Below are 15,298 nucleotides of genomic sequence, written 5' to 3'. Positions count from 1 at the left end.
TTTGGCATTTCCATTTCTAGTATTTCATGTTTAGTATATCAGAGCAAATAAAATGTTAGATGCAGAACTGTTAATTAAGCAAGGGCTGTATGTATGAAACTACAACCCTGGTTATTTAAATCTTTTTGCCACTTATATATTGTCTAATCCTGGACCTTTCTCCTTTGATATGACCATAATATTTTAAGAAATCTAAACTTGACTATTTTTAATCTAGCCCATTTATTGTGTTTTACATTAGCTTCTGAAATCAAATGGCTATATTTGGTTTATTTTGTTTTTCCTAACTGAATTTCTCTTTAGGCTTTATCTTTTAAAGCAGTCCCTAAAGGTTCAGAAATAGGAAGGGAAAGAAACATCTGAACTTCAGCGCTGCCACTGAGGCTCTAACAGTCATCTCAGTCCTGAAGAAATTAAAATTTAATTTCCTAGGATTTCAGTTGATTGCAGAAAGAGAGGTCGTCAAAACTGTTGTCAAAATTGTCAAAAACTATGCATCTAAGCATACTCAAAATAGTTAATGATGGAGAGAGGGCTTCCACATCTATCTCTTGGGTCAGTTCAGACTACTTAAGGAAAACCCCCATTACTTCCAACAAAAGTTCAAGGGTTTTGGTAGTTAATTGATCTGTTCAGTACATATGATGCTAATAAGCTAACTTACTGGTGCTGAACACTCCTCAGATGCTGTATGGAATATCAACTGGTATACCAGCATAGCAGCAAGGCAGCTCGCAGGTGTGTAACACTTCCAGTGTTCATGTATGTCCATAACTGAGCAGGCTGAAAAAGCAAGTGCAAAGGCTTCCTGGCTTGGAGTGGAACCATTAAAAGTAGAACAGCTCAGGGGACCCATGAGCTGTCATCTGACTCCTGGCAGCAACCTGAAATATTGATGTGCTTGATGGACCAGCACCAAGGCTCTTTCTGCAGCAGGATTGATGGGATAGTTTTCCTGGAATCCCTGTCTGCCCAGAGCATGCTCCTGAGCTGGAACTGAGGCCCCACTTGATGAAATAGTTGCACCCTTGAACCGGAGCACTCCTGGCAGCAGGGTCTTCTCCCTACAGCTGGGCAAGAACAGCATCCTGAGCCAGGCCCAGCAGGTTTGGCCAGGCCACTTGGTGTCAAGCCACTGCTATAACTGGTGGTTTTGGCAAGAGGTCAGGAATTCTATCCCCTTAGAGTGATCCTTATGTCCAGACGCAGACAGACAGATCTCAAGCTTTCATCCCACATCCCTTCCATCACCAATGGTCTCCCCTTTCTTCTTTTGTATGACTGACCCCTGCGCCAGCCTAGGGCTTTCACAGCTCCTGCTTGCTGTCCTAGTCCCAGCACTGGGATCCCAACTCTCCTGGGTGGCCCAGCCATGCCTCTAATGCCAGCCCAAGTCCTCAACTGCCCACCCATTTTTGTTGTTGTTTTTTTTTTTTTTTTTTTTTTTTTTTTTTTTTTTTTTTTCTGATTCCTGCCTATATCTGTGTTTTTTCTGTATCTTAATATAGATTGCACATATAAGTAGCACTCTGCAGTGGAACAATACCAGGTCTTCTATGCATTGTGTTTAATTAGTTTATTTTGAATATTGTCATAACAACTTAAAAGAAAGAGAACCAAAAAACCCCAAAACCTCATTTTAATTCTCATTTCTTTAGAAATGAAGGTTTAGTTTTCTTTCCCAAATATCTACCCTTGTCTCCTTTAGGCCTACTATTAGACTTTTATCTATGGTTTTGGAACATTATAAAATACAAAATAATTTTACATTTTGAAATCTTCCCCTTTTGCAGATCGTTATAGTACTATAGATCATTATTATAATTATCATAAATAAAAGTCATATTTATTAACATAGATCTTGAAGTAGACTGTTGGGTGCAGGGTTGCCTGCCATTGCAAATTTGTTGTGTGTTGTGTTAGAAAAAGGGAGACTAACTTGTTTCCATATATTATAGAAGAATAAACTTGGATTTAATTAGAATTTAAGATAAAAGCCATTGATTATGAAGCTGTTCTGTTAACAGTGTAAATGAATGTTCATGCTTTTAGTTAGTCTCTACCTAATATTGCTGTCTGCCTTATGCTGTGCATTAGGAACTATTATAAGACTGGAAAATCTAAATATACTTTGGCTTTTCTTTTTATGTTTAGGGCATGCATGAACTTCTAGCTCCCATTGTCTTTATCCTACATTGTGACCACCAAGCTTTTTCACATGCCAGTGAAGCTGCACAACCAAGGCAAGCATTGCATTTTATTTGTATAAAACCCCACTTTCTTTAAAAAACAAGTTTGCTGAACTATAGCGTATAAGTATGTGCTCCATAATTCTTTGTTTATAATTCATAAATTAATTTCAGAAATCATTGCATCCTTGTGCTTTGATGGGAATGTCCTTATTTCATCTTCCCTACTACAGCTTCTGAGATTTAGACATTGGCCCCTTCACAGACATTGGCTGGTGAAAAAATGGGAAGACAAGAAATCTAAGGAAAACCTTAATCTCAAAGCTCACGTGCCTACCTGCAATTCCAGCTCATTCTTATTGCCAGAAGTGGTTTTGTTTTTGTCACTGCAGAGAGTAGACAGATTACTGAGCTCCACTCATACAGTAGATATCTTACCACCGACTCTCTTTCCTCTTATCTTAAAAGGGGAAATAATCGTTGAAGACACATTGTTGGGATTGATATTTGTTTCATCACCTGCAGTGTTGTAGCTGTGATATCCAACTATTCTTTGACTTTTTAGTGACATTATGTTTAGCTATTGGTCATCCATTTCATTAAAAAGTGTGTATGTGTGTGTGCATGCAGTCATACGTATAAAATATGCACACATAATAAATATGCATTACATGCTTTTATTCTTGCCCCATATGTAAGGCTTTTGTTTTTATTGAAAAATAAAAAAGAAAAAATAAACTAGTTTCATTCTTGGGATTATTTAGGACATTTCATTTGGTTTTTTGCACACTGGAGTCCAGCAGTGAAAAAAAACTAATTTAATTATGTGTGCAATATAATGTAACCTCTGTAGGTACTCCTCAGTGTGACTACCCAAAGGCAGTTAAGCCTTAAAATGATTATTTACAAGTGTATGTTTTTATTTAATGTCTGTCCTTATATATCCTAAAATTACCTAGAAGATGCTCTTCAGTGCTAAGCAACTTAAAATAACCATGTGTTGTGTACAGCATTCTGTTCCATCCCCACATCTCCACTGAAAAAGTAGAGCTAAGCAGCAAAGTAGATGGAAAAGAGGTGCTGTCACTGATTAATTGCTGTTAAAGTACAATAAAAATACAGGCTATTAAAACAAAATAAATTAATGTTTTGATACTGCATATTTGACCAGTAACCATTTTTTTGTTGTTGTTGTTTGGGATAAACAGTGATAGATTGTGCAGCAATCAATTATTCTAGATCAAGCATATTCAAATAATACATTATGACATTCAGTAATTTGTTATTTGGAATAATTAGATGGTTACTTCATTGTAGTGCAGACAAGGCAGCTAATTTGTTTTTGATCTTTATAAAAAGGAAAGACTTCATTTGTTCAATGGAGTTGCTCTTTTTAATTAAAAAGGCTAGTTTTCTCATTTGCACTTTATATGAAAGTTGGCTTATAAATACATAATAGTACATGCAGAACACTGACCAAAAATAAACATTCACATTTGGGTTGTTCACTGTTGCCTTTTTCAGTGAGGAAATGAAAGTTCTTTTGAATCCTGAATATCTGGAACATGATGCCTAGTAAGTTTTAACAAGTTTCTTTACATTTTATTTGTTCTTATTTGTAATTGACGCCATTATTTAACACCAAGTTTCTGGGTTGTTCCCTTTCAGTGCAATGTTCACACGTCTTATGAAAACAGCAGAACATTGGTTTTCAACTTTTGAACATGACAGTCAGAAGGTAAATATTACTTTAAAATGTACTTACTGTGTTTTTAAGCAAATGTGATTTTAATATTATTGATGTTATTTAAAGCTAACTAGACATCTCTTAACTTGGTTAAAGCAGTCTCAAACAAGTTTACAGTCTTTAAAGATTCTTCAGAATTTGGTCATAAGCACTTGTGGAATGTTTTCTGTCGAGAGTTCCTATCTGTTGATAGATCCCTTGGTGATCAAAAGCCAAGTGTACAAGCACAGATTTTTCTGTATATAAGTGATGTCCTTGCAGAGCATTTGAAAGAGTGCCTGTCATGAGTGCCACACTTCTGTGTGCCCGAAACTTGTCATGGTACATGAATGCCTGTAGGTAAAGTATTAAGGCATGAATTATTTTTAGCTGTTTACAAACAATTGGCTGTGAAACCAAAACTTTACCATATACTATCTGTCAAAGGTCAGGGTGTATCTTTCCCTGACGTAATCAGTCAACTTCCTTCATTTTTTTCTTCTTAACCTGAGGATATTCAAACAGAGGGAATGTCTGTGCCTTCAGATCTCTTGTGTATTTGTATGGACACTACTGAATTTAGTATGTTGCTGCTTTCATAAAAAAGGTTTTGGAGTGTTCTGAGTTTAGTTCTACACGACTCTCCTTTGCAGGAACCTTCTAGAGACCCTCTAGTCCTTGCCTGAATTTTTTCATGCATGGCAGGAAGGACAATTCGCTCAGTCAGTTACTGAAGATTTCCTTTGACTACTTCTTTTTTTGTCTCTTTCCATCTTTATGCTTCTTTTTTTTTTTTTTTTTTTTTTTAAATTCTGGAAAATTATTTGTGTGATGAAGAGTGTGTATGTAGGCTCTAGCAAAACAGTATTTTGAGTGTATTACATCCCAAAAGAGTTGGCCTCCAAACTTAGTTTCAGTTTGATTCCCTTCAGTATTTTTCACATGGAACATGGGGAGGTTATCTAGAAGTAACAAAAACTTGATGAGAACTGGGCCAGTTCTGGATGTCTGTATGTGTGCACTTAAACCTATAGCTGCAAACTGTAATTAGGGAGTGCTAGTTGTAACGGTGGTTTTGTCAGTCTAATGAAGAAAAGTTGTTCATCGAAGACTGATGTAAAACCATCTATTTTCTTTAAATATTTAAAATATTCTATATTTTATCTGATATGGAGCATTGGTGTCTTAGCCTAAAAACTATCTACAGTTGTAAATTATTTGGATTTTTGTATAATTTCAATAGCTAGGGATAAAACATATGAGACACAAATTTTATGAAGTTACTACATAAGCACTTCTATTTCAACAACAAGGCTGTGAGATATGTTTCTCTGAGTGTAGCTTTTCAAAATTCAGTTTATTCAAATGTATTTGTTCCAATATCTGTGACAGATGTGGTAAAGTCTGAGGCTGAATTTTATTCCAGGAAATAACTAGGTCTGTTTACAGATTTGCAGTGCTTGGGTAGAAGGTGAAAGTTTTACATCGCCCTTTCCAGTCCTTTCATGGCATAAAAAATTAACAGTGCAAAGAGAATGGATTAATATCTAGTTGTTTGTTCTTGTTCTTTGCAAACATGTATAATCTTTAATAATCCTTTCTTGTATGTATGCCTTTTACAATCATGACTTTGAGGGTTAGCTACATAGTAAACTGTGAATCTTCACAAAGAAAGCAATGAAAGCCTGTGCTCTGAGAGACATGTTACATTTTACTGCCTCCAACAGTTGTTTCCATTATTCCCAATTGCCATTAGAGGAGCTTCTCCAGCTACTTCATTCCCTAGTGGTTAATGAGAGAAATCTGTCCTCAGTTTATAGTTGTACTCATGTCCTAGCCTCTCTTTACTGCTGTAGCATTTGTTTCCTAAATGCATGAATATATAAATTGTATTAGTATCCACTACCAGCCATTCCAGTTTGTATTGTGGTAGGTAATGTTTTGTGACAATACTTAGTGACTCTGTTCCTAATATTCAGCTAAGATTTTCAGCTGCATTTCACTGGAATTCATATTTAAACTGTTCTTAGGGGTGCTGATGCAATATAAACAATAATAGGACATTCTGAGTCATCCCTCATTTTTTCTTTTTGTTGTGAACCACATCCTTTTAGTATTGATCATTTATAGTTCATGTTAGGAATAGATGACTGAACACATGCACTCAATTTTTTTTTGCAAGACCTGAAGGCTCACAAAAAGAAAATTGATGGTTTTTCTCACATGGCAAATAAATACGTTACGTAGTGAGTATGAGCAGGGGCACAGGATCGTGTTGTCCACTTGGCTATAGGCACAGCCAGTGTGAGTCATTTCTAGTTAAACATTTTGGCGGTTTGGTTTTATTAGTTTATTTGAGCATCTTTCTGTTTGGGCTGTTTGTTTCACACCAGCTATGTGATTTTTGGAGCAATTTCAACTGACTAGAGGTATTGTCATTTTCTCGACCAAATTGCATGAGAGAAGACAACAGACATGACTTAATTGAACTCTAGTCATCCACCGAGCTTCTTGGTGGAGTACACGGAATCAGGAGGCATGGACAGGCAAGGCTTTGTTATTGGCTGCAGCTGCTTCCTCACAGATTCTGTCATGCCTTGAAGATTTCTGTTAATAGGGTTAATTTCTGAGATGCTGATAAACTGCATTTTGATGGATACCATTTACTTATCTCATGCTTTTAGAAATGGCAAGCCAGCATATACTATTGGATGCACTGTTTGATAGTCAGTCAGTCTGACAGTCAGCAATGTGTCAGTGCTGCATTATGCCAAGGTGCACAAATGCTGCAAGTGACAAATAACTCCAATTTTGGCACAGAAGAAGCTTGCATTAGTTTTGATATTCACAATCTTTCGTCACTTGAGCCAGGGTTTAATAATCTGTCTTGTAATTTTGTAGAGATGGCATGAAACCCACAGACAACTAATGGTGTAAAGACTAAACTGAGTAATAGCTAGTCTTTTCATATTACAAGTTCAAATAAGCAGAGGGATTCTGATGTTGAGATTTCCATGTAAGGTTTTATGCCTATAATAAAAAAAAAGCTTAAAAACACAGGTCTCCTGAGTCATCAGAGTTATGAATGCATGAAGTGGTCAAGCTGAAGTTAAAGTCGATTTGAATAAACTACAATAAGGTTCGTACCCTGGATGTGTGCCAAATGATAGAACATGCACAATCTACAAATACATAGAGTTTCAGACTTCTATGATTGGTTTCAAAGATAAATCCATGTTTGTGAAAAAGAATTATTATAGGTTGACATTTAACATTAAGGCAATATTACCATATCATGCTTTAAGAGTGCTTTTCTGTATAGGAAAAGATTAGTGGATACCTATTTTCAATATTTTGCATTCTTGCATATGACCAAGAAAATAGTGAAATGGGTCTGGAATTACAGGAATTTACCATACAATGCAGAAATAAAATTCAGGGTACAAGGAAGGCTGCCCAGCTTGTAAAAGAATTTACACTTAAATTATTTCTCTTTTCTTGAGAAAGAATTTAAGTGTAATAGATTAATTTAAAAAATAAGGTAGGAGAAATATCCTTTCTCAGTGTACCTGCAGCCGTCACTAACTTCAGTATTTAACTAAGTAACAGCATTGCTTATCAGCCTCTAAGACACTAGATTTTTATTTTCAATTCCTATTTTTTAGAATAGAAAAGATTTTGAATAAATACATGCCATGTCAATGAGCTTTATTTGACAGTCTGAGGGAGCTTTTGTCCAGTGATTTGCTGGAGTATCTTAAATGAGTATGTCTTTGTACCAGAATACCATGGCTCAACTACCACACTGTAACAGATAGATCAGTCCCTTCACTGCAATTGCCATAGCAAAGCAACAAGCAGATTTTAGGATACAACTGATAATCAATCCTTACATAGAAACATATTACCTGAAATCGTTGCTCAATATTCTACCATATATTCTGCAGTACAGAAATCAAATAATTAAGAAAAGGTACTTAAAGCAAAGAAGATCAACACAAAAAATGGACTTTTTGGTAAACATTATTAGATGTTCACTGCCCATTTGAATATTAAATCATGTTATAAGTGATTTTGAAATAGTCATAGGAAATTACATTGGGAATAGCTTATACAACAAAAACAAACTTTCTTTGTTGTTGAATGTTAAAAATAATGCTCCTTTCACAATATTGAAACAAGTTAATATGTATTTAAACAATGTAAAGTGCAATGAAGTCTCTTGAAATTATTAACCCTTTGAGCTGGATAATGCTTCTCTATTAATATAGTGAGCAAAAGTGTAAAAAAAGCAGCAATTGTTTTTTTTTCAAAGCAAAGCTTTTGGGTCAGAGGTCATGATGACAGGCTGTAGCAAAGTCATTGCAAAATTCTTCTCGTCTTACTGTTAAAATTTTCCCTTTTTTATAACCTTAACATTGTTCCTAGCAATTTAATTCTCTATTTCCCACCCTCCTATCTTTCTCTTGATAGGTTGGACTTGTCCTTTTTTTATTTTTCATTCTCCTTTTTACAAGTTTCCTATTCAGTGCAGTTCATTACTTCCTGCATTTCTTTCTAGCATTCTGTGTCTTTTTCAATAATACTTCACTCTTTTTTTCAAGAATAATTAATTTAAAGTAGTATCATGTTCAAGGATGCTAATATTCCACTGGTTTTCACTTAATGTGTTGTGTTGTAGATCATGGCATAGTTTGCACAGCCCTCAGGTCCAACCAGCTGCTGTCTCATTGTTCTATTTCTTCTTTTCTTTAAAAGTTTCTGATGCTTTATCAAAGCTGTGTAGGTTTTAAGACGAAGCCACCAGATTTTCTGTGCAAGGGAAGCCTGTACAGAAAAGATTGTTTGCAAATAAGTTACTTCCTATTTGGTATGCAATTTATTGTCCTCTGAGGGCATATATTCTCTACTGAGTTACCATTCATCTGCTTTATTCTGGACTGACTCAGACTGCTGATATTAAAGCTAAAATAAAGCTGTCAACACTTTGTCAGAGCATGAAAAGTAAAGCGTGCACGTAAAAATTGATGTGCAGAATGACGGGCACTCCTTGGCACGCCTGGGAAAGGGAATCCCACAATACCTTCCACAGAAGTGGATACTTGAGATTCCTCTTCTGCTGTAAAAGAAATGAGTTATTACAGTGTTTATTTGGAAGCCAATGTTTATAGCAAACGAAATCTCCTGCACACAATCCCTTTAGAGAGTAAGGCTTGATGAGTTGTTGTTTTTTTCACCTTATTCTCTGTGTCTGCAGGAAAAAGATGTGATGATAACACCTATGCCTTTTGCAAGGCCACAGGACTTGGGGCCATCTATTGCTATTGTAGCAAAAGTAAATCAAATTCAGGATCATCTGCTGAAGAAACATGATATTGAGCTGTACATGCATCTGAACCGACTGGAAATTGCTCCACAGATTTATGGACTGTAAGTGCTTGCAAAGCATTATTTAATTTTGTTCCATGGGTATTTTGTTTCACTAGATTATGGAAATTTTCGCCTTAAATTTTGGATTAGGGGAATGGGACTAAAAAGAAGTACTTTTCTCTTAGAACTTACTTGTTTTATAGCACTACAGGAAATACCACCCTACTGTTGCAGTTGTGACACTGGCATTTCCAGTGCAGATAATGTCCATTCAGCTACATGTTAGAGGCCCTGAGGAAGACTCCAGTACTTTCTGAATCAAGTACAGAGTCTACTTGGAGTTCTCCTGTAAGAATGCATGAGATAATAGGACACAAAAGACTATTAGCATTGAGCGGTTTATTTACTTAGTTTTTATCACCAGTTTAACTTTTCACCAGTGGACTTTTCCCTATTGTGTTATGGGGTTTTGGATGCTGGTAATACAGAGGAAAGGGCATGTTAAAAGTAAAGGCATGGGTATAATAAATTGTCCATATACAGAGTCAGCCCAGATATTCCCTTTTCCATGAAGCTGCTTCATATCCAGTCAACTGGTTGTGTATTGTATACCTCCATTCCAGGGGGGATTACTGGGCCAGGTGTGATTTTGGATGTGGTCTTATCCATGTGTTTGTGCAGCACTGAATCCAAACGATTCCTTTATAGCTGCTGTAGTCAGTCTGGGTCAACACAGAGTGTGCAATTTGTGTGAACCACAAGTAATGGTGAAATAACCATAGTTTTGAAGAAGAATCTTGCCTTCATTGTCTGGAATTCTAGACATTAGATTAATTTTGATCATTCCTTAAGGAGTTAGCAAGCCATATGTGCTGTTGCAGGGACAGAGAAAATGACACTTTTAAATATTTTTTTTTAGTGATTTAAAGTAAGATTGGCTTTGCCTTAAATGAAAAAAAATTATAGGTGTGAAAATGCAATTGTGGATTGTAACAACTCAATAGAAAATAGAGAAAGGGAAGGAAAAGGTGACTGTGTAAATGCCAGGCTATAACTGCAATACTTAACACTAAAGCCTAATTTGATATTACTGTAAAATGTAAAAGTGCTGCAACATAATATACTCTCAAGAGAAGAGTTGAGCTACTTATTAATAACTTATATTAGGAAGATAAATGTAATTCTAGAAATCTTACTTAAATACACTTTATAGGTATGAGTTACCTATAGGGGAATAAAAATAAGCCAAGTAAACTCAAGGTATTAAAAGTACAAAGAGGACAGATTGTCCTATTACAATTTTTTTGCATAGTGTATTTTTTTTTTAATATCTTCAGTAGTCTGGAAGAGAAAGCGAGCATCCTTAATAAACTTCAGGGGTAGTAATGAATAAGTAGGCTGTATAAATATCAAGGAAAACAAGAATACATTGTTTCATTTATGAAGACTAATGAAAACAAAGACAGAATAAAGTAAGTAAAACTTCAGAAATTTGCACATAAACATTTTGGGGCAAAAATAATTTGTAATGTAGGTATTCACATCAGTTTAAGATCTTGCCTTTCAATAAGAGAAATAATTGGAAGAAAAAATTATATTTTAGCTTTAAACATAAAATTATAATAACAGAAGAACAATTCAGTCTGGTGTGGCATAAATAGAACTGAATCTGAATAAAGAAATTTACAGTTAAAAGAATGGGTTATGAGAGAGAGCTTCAGGCTGACTATAAGGAAAACCTTACTAACAGGGAGCTGTTAGACTGTAAAATAATATATCAAAATTAACAAAGGAAAAACTATCAGAATGTTTTAAAAGCAGGCTTTGAAAAGCTCTTAGAAATGGGTGGTGTCTACAAACAGAGTCTGCATTGGTAGAAGAGTAAAGTGGGTTACCTGTGAGGTATATCCTTCGATTACTGATTTGATACAGACAGGAGAAAAGGAAAGGGACAAAGCATGAGTATTGTATTATTCTCACCTTTAATGATGTCTGAACTCTTCAGAGATGTAATTTCCAGTACTGAGCCAACTGACAGTCTGAGACACTGTATCTTTTCCTGTATCGAACATTTCTTGAACTAGAAACAGCATTTCCTAATCAACATAGTTTATCAATAATTGCTTAACCTAACCAAACTGCGGAATTCATCTGAGTTTTTTTGTTGAAGTTCATTGTTTTGCTGAAGGTTTACCAACAATAAATATTCATCTGCCAGCCTTGATACCACTCAAAAAATACACAAATGGTAAAAGGAAGACTGGGAACTTTGCTCAAAAGATTATTATGGTATTCCTAGAGAACAGGATTAACATGAAAGGACTATATTTAGTGGCAGTCTACCCTAACTTACACAAGTTATAAAGTTCAGTTATTTTAAGATTCAGCATTATATACTTTGCATCCTTCTATAACTTTCTGGGGCAAGGCAAAAACAATTCTTTGCATTTTCATACAGTTGATTCCATGCTTTGATGTTCTCAAATGCTTCTTTTTATTTTTCAAACATTAGCATGACTTGTTCTGCTGGGAGGTCAGGTACCTCAGCTGGTTGTACATTTCCATGTTCAGAAATGGTCCTTTACAATAAAATGTGATTATTCACTTCCTAAATGATGCTTACCTGCTTACAAGACCAAGTTTAACAGGCATTTCAGTATGTGTGGTACAACTCATTAATTTTGGTTGCTGCCCAGTTTTGAAGTTTTAGCTCAAAGCAGTAGATTTCCTTCTCTTCCAGAGCAGAGCAGTAAACAGACTTCACATTCCCTGACTGTCTCATTCCATTGCTGATTGGGAAGAGAACCCAGTTAGGTACAGCAAGGTCTACTGGCCCCTGACTATGCCATACTTCCATGCTCTGGAAGCTCAAGTTGGTGTCACAGACAGCAGCAGCCTTAGCACAGGAATTTCTGTATCTGGAAATTTTGAGACTGCACTTTCATTCACTTGCAGTCAGCACTGCTTGTCCCTGTGATAATTACTCAGCTGCTATTAATATCAGCTGAAATGGAACCGGCAATACAGAGATAAAGGGTTGGTGCCTTATCATTCCTCAGTCTTCTTTCTTTGCCATGTCTCTAGCCTGGACCCAAAGATAATGCTTTGCAGAATTTTTTCACTCTCCTGGTAGTAGAGTGAATAGTCTAACCAAACTATGATAGTTATCTAATCATATCTAATTTTTTACTTCGTAAAGTTAAGTAAAAGAGTGGTTTCAAAATAAAATGGAATTGATTACATTAAAAGTTCAGTGACATGCTTCCTGATAATAAACCTTTCTCTAAATAAAAGAAAAAATTGCTAGGGTTGAACGTAAAGATTGGGTATTGCAAAGGGTTGACAGATTAAATATTCAGTTTAATTTTAAAATTAGAAGAGTTAACAATGATTAATGTCCTAGATTACTTGGTACTTTGATGTTAATTTCTTTGACCCTTACATCTAATTCATGTTAAACTACAAAATATTGTGAAATGATACTGCATTTTCTGCAGTGGCCAGTGTTTGCAGAGACAAATTCAGCAGGCTAGGCTCTCAGCTTCAGAAAGGACCGGGTTTGAGGAAAGTCTTCATATACCTGTATTTTAGGACATTATCTTCCATTTAAAGGAATTTGTCGTAGGCAACTTCTTTTACATTTCACTGAAAAGATTAACCAATTGGAAAGGTCCCACATAATATTATTACCACTTTATTTTATGTACTGGGGGTGAATTATATTGCAGCAAATGAATTTCTCATGGAACTGCATGCAATAAGTAAGCCAGATCATGTAAATTTATATGATACAGTTGCATAGAAATAATATGCAGAAAGATCATGACAAGGCATGAAGATAAAAAGCTTCATTTAAGAGCAAAACTTAAATGTTGGCATAAACTCTCCTGCTTCTGCATCATAACACTGATGGCAGCATTATACTGGCAAAGCAAACTCTTCCTAAGCACATCCCCAGCAGACAGTAAAGCATGTGCAGAAGTGAGCGTAGATGTTTCGCGGTGGCTTTATCTCAGGGCACAAAGGGCCCTCTCAGGATGCTGGGTGGTGATGGCTCTGCCTCCCGCTGCCGCTCTGTCCAGCAGCCACAGCCAGGGACACGCTGCCCCTGCCACTCTGGAGGTGCTCAGGCTGCGGGCTGCTACTACCATGGCACCTCAGGAAGCAAATAAAGACATACAAAACAAAAGAGAAGGGTGTAAACTACATTGCAGGGGAGCTAGACACGAGTGTAGATCTGAAGGTAGCATTGGAAAGGTTATGTTACAGTAAAGTCAACAGCAGATGTGCTGTTGCACTATTACTATTCTTACTTGCTCTGCTGTGAGCGCTGCTGTGGGGCATCCACCTGTTTTAGTTTCTCACCCATGCCATTATGGTACCAGGCAGTATTCTTTTGCGTAATCAGATCAGCCTCTGGAGGGAGAATTTAAAGGATTTTACTTGTGTAGTAAAGGAACATAAATCATATTCATTATATCAGAAAGAAAAAGTAAAAATCCCACTAGTTATCAGAATACAAAATCTTTATGATCTACAGAAAAAGTAGATCAAAATCAGTCTTTCTAAAGAGAACTTTTCAGATCATGCAGGATGTCTGAGTCTGTTTTGGATTCTCACACCAAAAGAAAATGAGATAATATATGACATGGTCCAAAACCATTACATTTCCTCTGTAGCTTTTAATCCAGTGTCATCAATCAATTGGACAGCAATTACAATGAAAGCAACTTTGAGCTATTGTGCACATAGTAGAGGAACCACCAAAATCTGGCCTTGCTGTTAAAAGGCAAGTATCTGGCAGTGAGTATCTAGAAATGGGTAAGACTAAGCAAATACAAAGACTTTCTGAACAAAGCAATAATTCTCATTTGAATGCCCAGGACCAAATTAATAATGAACTTAGTATCTGGAACTGTTGTTGATTTCCAGTACTTATTTTCTGTTTGAATTAAACAAAGCGTTATATATAAAACAGGCTTTAATGGGCCATAAATCCCAGCTTGTCTCTCAGTAGAGGACTTGTTGAGGATTTAGTGCCAGATGACCAGGCAATTCTAAGAAATGTTAGTGTCCACTGTTGGCCCCACAAATTACAAGATACATTCCGCTGGGTTTTTAGACAGAGCTTTTGGGGGATGACTCAGGCATCTGAAGACATTACTATGAATACTGTCTTGCATAGTGAAAAAAGTACTGTAAGAGGAAACCTTTCTAATTTCTAAGTTAGGTGGCGGAAGGAAACATCCAAAGCTACTTTAGAAAGCTGCCATGTATTTTGATGGAGACAGGCTATGCCTCAGCTACTGTTGCCATACCAATTGGACTGCCATGGTTTACTAATTCAAATTACTTCCTCTTTGCAAATAAATGAGGACAATTCTTGAAGGTCAGGAGAGGGTTTTTATCTCAGGCAGTAAGCAAATCCTGCTGAACTTTACAAGGTGCTTTTCTTCTGTTTTGAAGTAAGACTACTCTCCCTTTCATGTTCTTAAATTATATATATATCTGTTTCTCATTGTTGAGTTCCTCAAAAAGCTTTCTAGTTCATTGATTGAAAAAAATGTATATGTCATTTTGTGTTGCTTCTCGTTGTATATTAGGTTAAAAATTACAGTATGATGAACTTGGGATTTTATCTTTTTCCCAACTGTCACAAATAGTATTTTAGTTTTACCTCTGACTTTAAGATTTAAAAGACCACTCTATAAACAGAATGAAGGATTGGTTGAGGTGTCAAAAGTGTTTGTCAGAGTTTTACTCTCCTGCTGCATAATTATGTGCTGAGATGATAATGAGTAGTACGGGATGTCTGTGAGGATGGAATGCAGATTTGTCATTTTGTTCCTCATTGATGCAGGTGATGTGTTTCCCATATGAAGTACAGGGAGTTATCTTTATCTGAGAAGAAAAAAAGCAAGATAGCTTCCATTTTGACTTTTGTCACGTACCCTGAAAAGAAAAAAAGTTGGTAGCTTATTTAAATATAAGTAGGCTTAGAAACCACTGGATT

General features: G+C 36.0%; 1 protein-coding gene across 3 annotated transcripts in view; it reads left to right on the top strand.

Annotated features, from left to right (window-relative positions):
• Positions 1-15,298, top strand: part of TBC1D5 (TBC1 domain family member 5) — a 316,602-nt gene that overhangs the window by 187,449 nt on the left and 113,855 nt on the right. For all 3 annotated transcript variants that reach the window (XM_066319616.1, XM_066319630.1, XM_066319620.1), the window contains 4 exons: positions 2,155-2,243; positions 3,714-3,764; positions 3,858-3,927; positions 9,173-9,345. In XM_066319616.1, coding sequence (XP_066175713.1) covers positions 2,155-2,243; positions 3,714-3,764; positions 3,858-3,927; positions 9,173-9,345 — 383 coding nt within the window. The remainder of the gene's footprint in view (positions 1-2,154; positions 2,244-3,713; positions 3,765-3,857; positions 3,928-9,172; positions 9,346-15,298) is intronic.

The sequence above is a fragment of the Sylvia atricapilla genome, chromosome 1 (assembly GCF_009819655.1).
Source record: "Sylvia atricapilla isolate bSylAtr1 chromosome 1, bSylAtr1.pri, whole genome shotgun sequence".
Taxonomy (NCBI): domain Eukaryota; kingdom Metazoa; phylum Chordata; class Aves; order Passeriformes; family Sylviidae; genus Sylvia; species Sylvia atricapilla.
The sequence above is the reverse complement of the archived record's forward strand: the minus strand, read 5'-3'. Positions and strand labels throughout refer to the sequence as shown.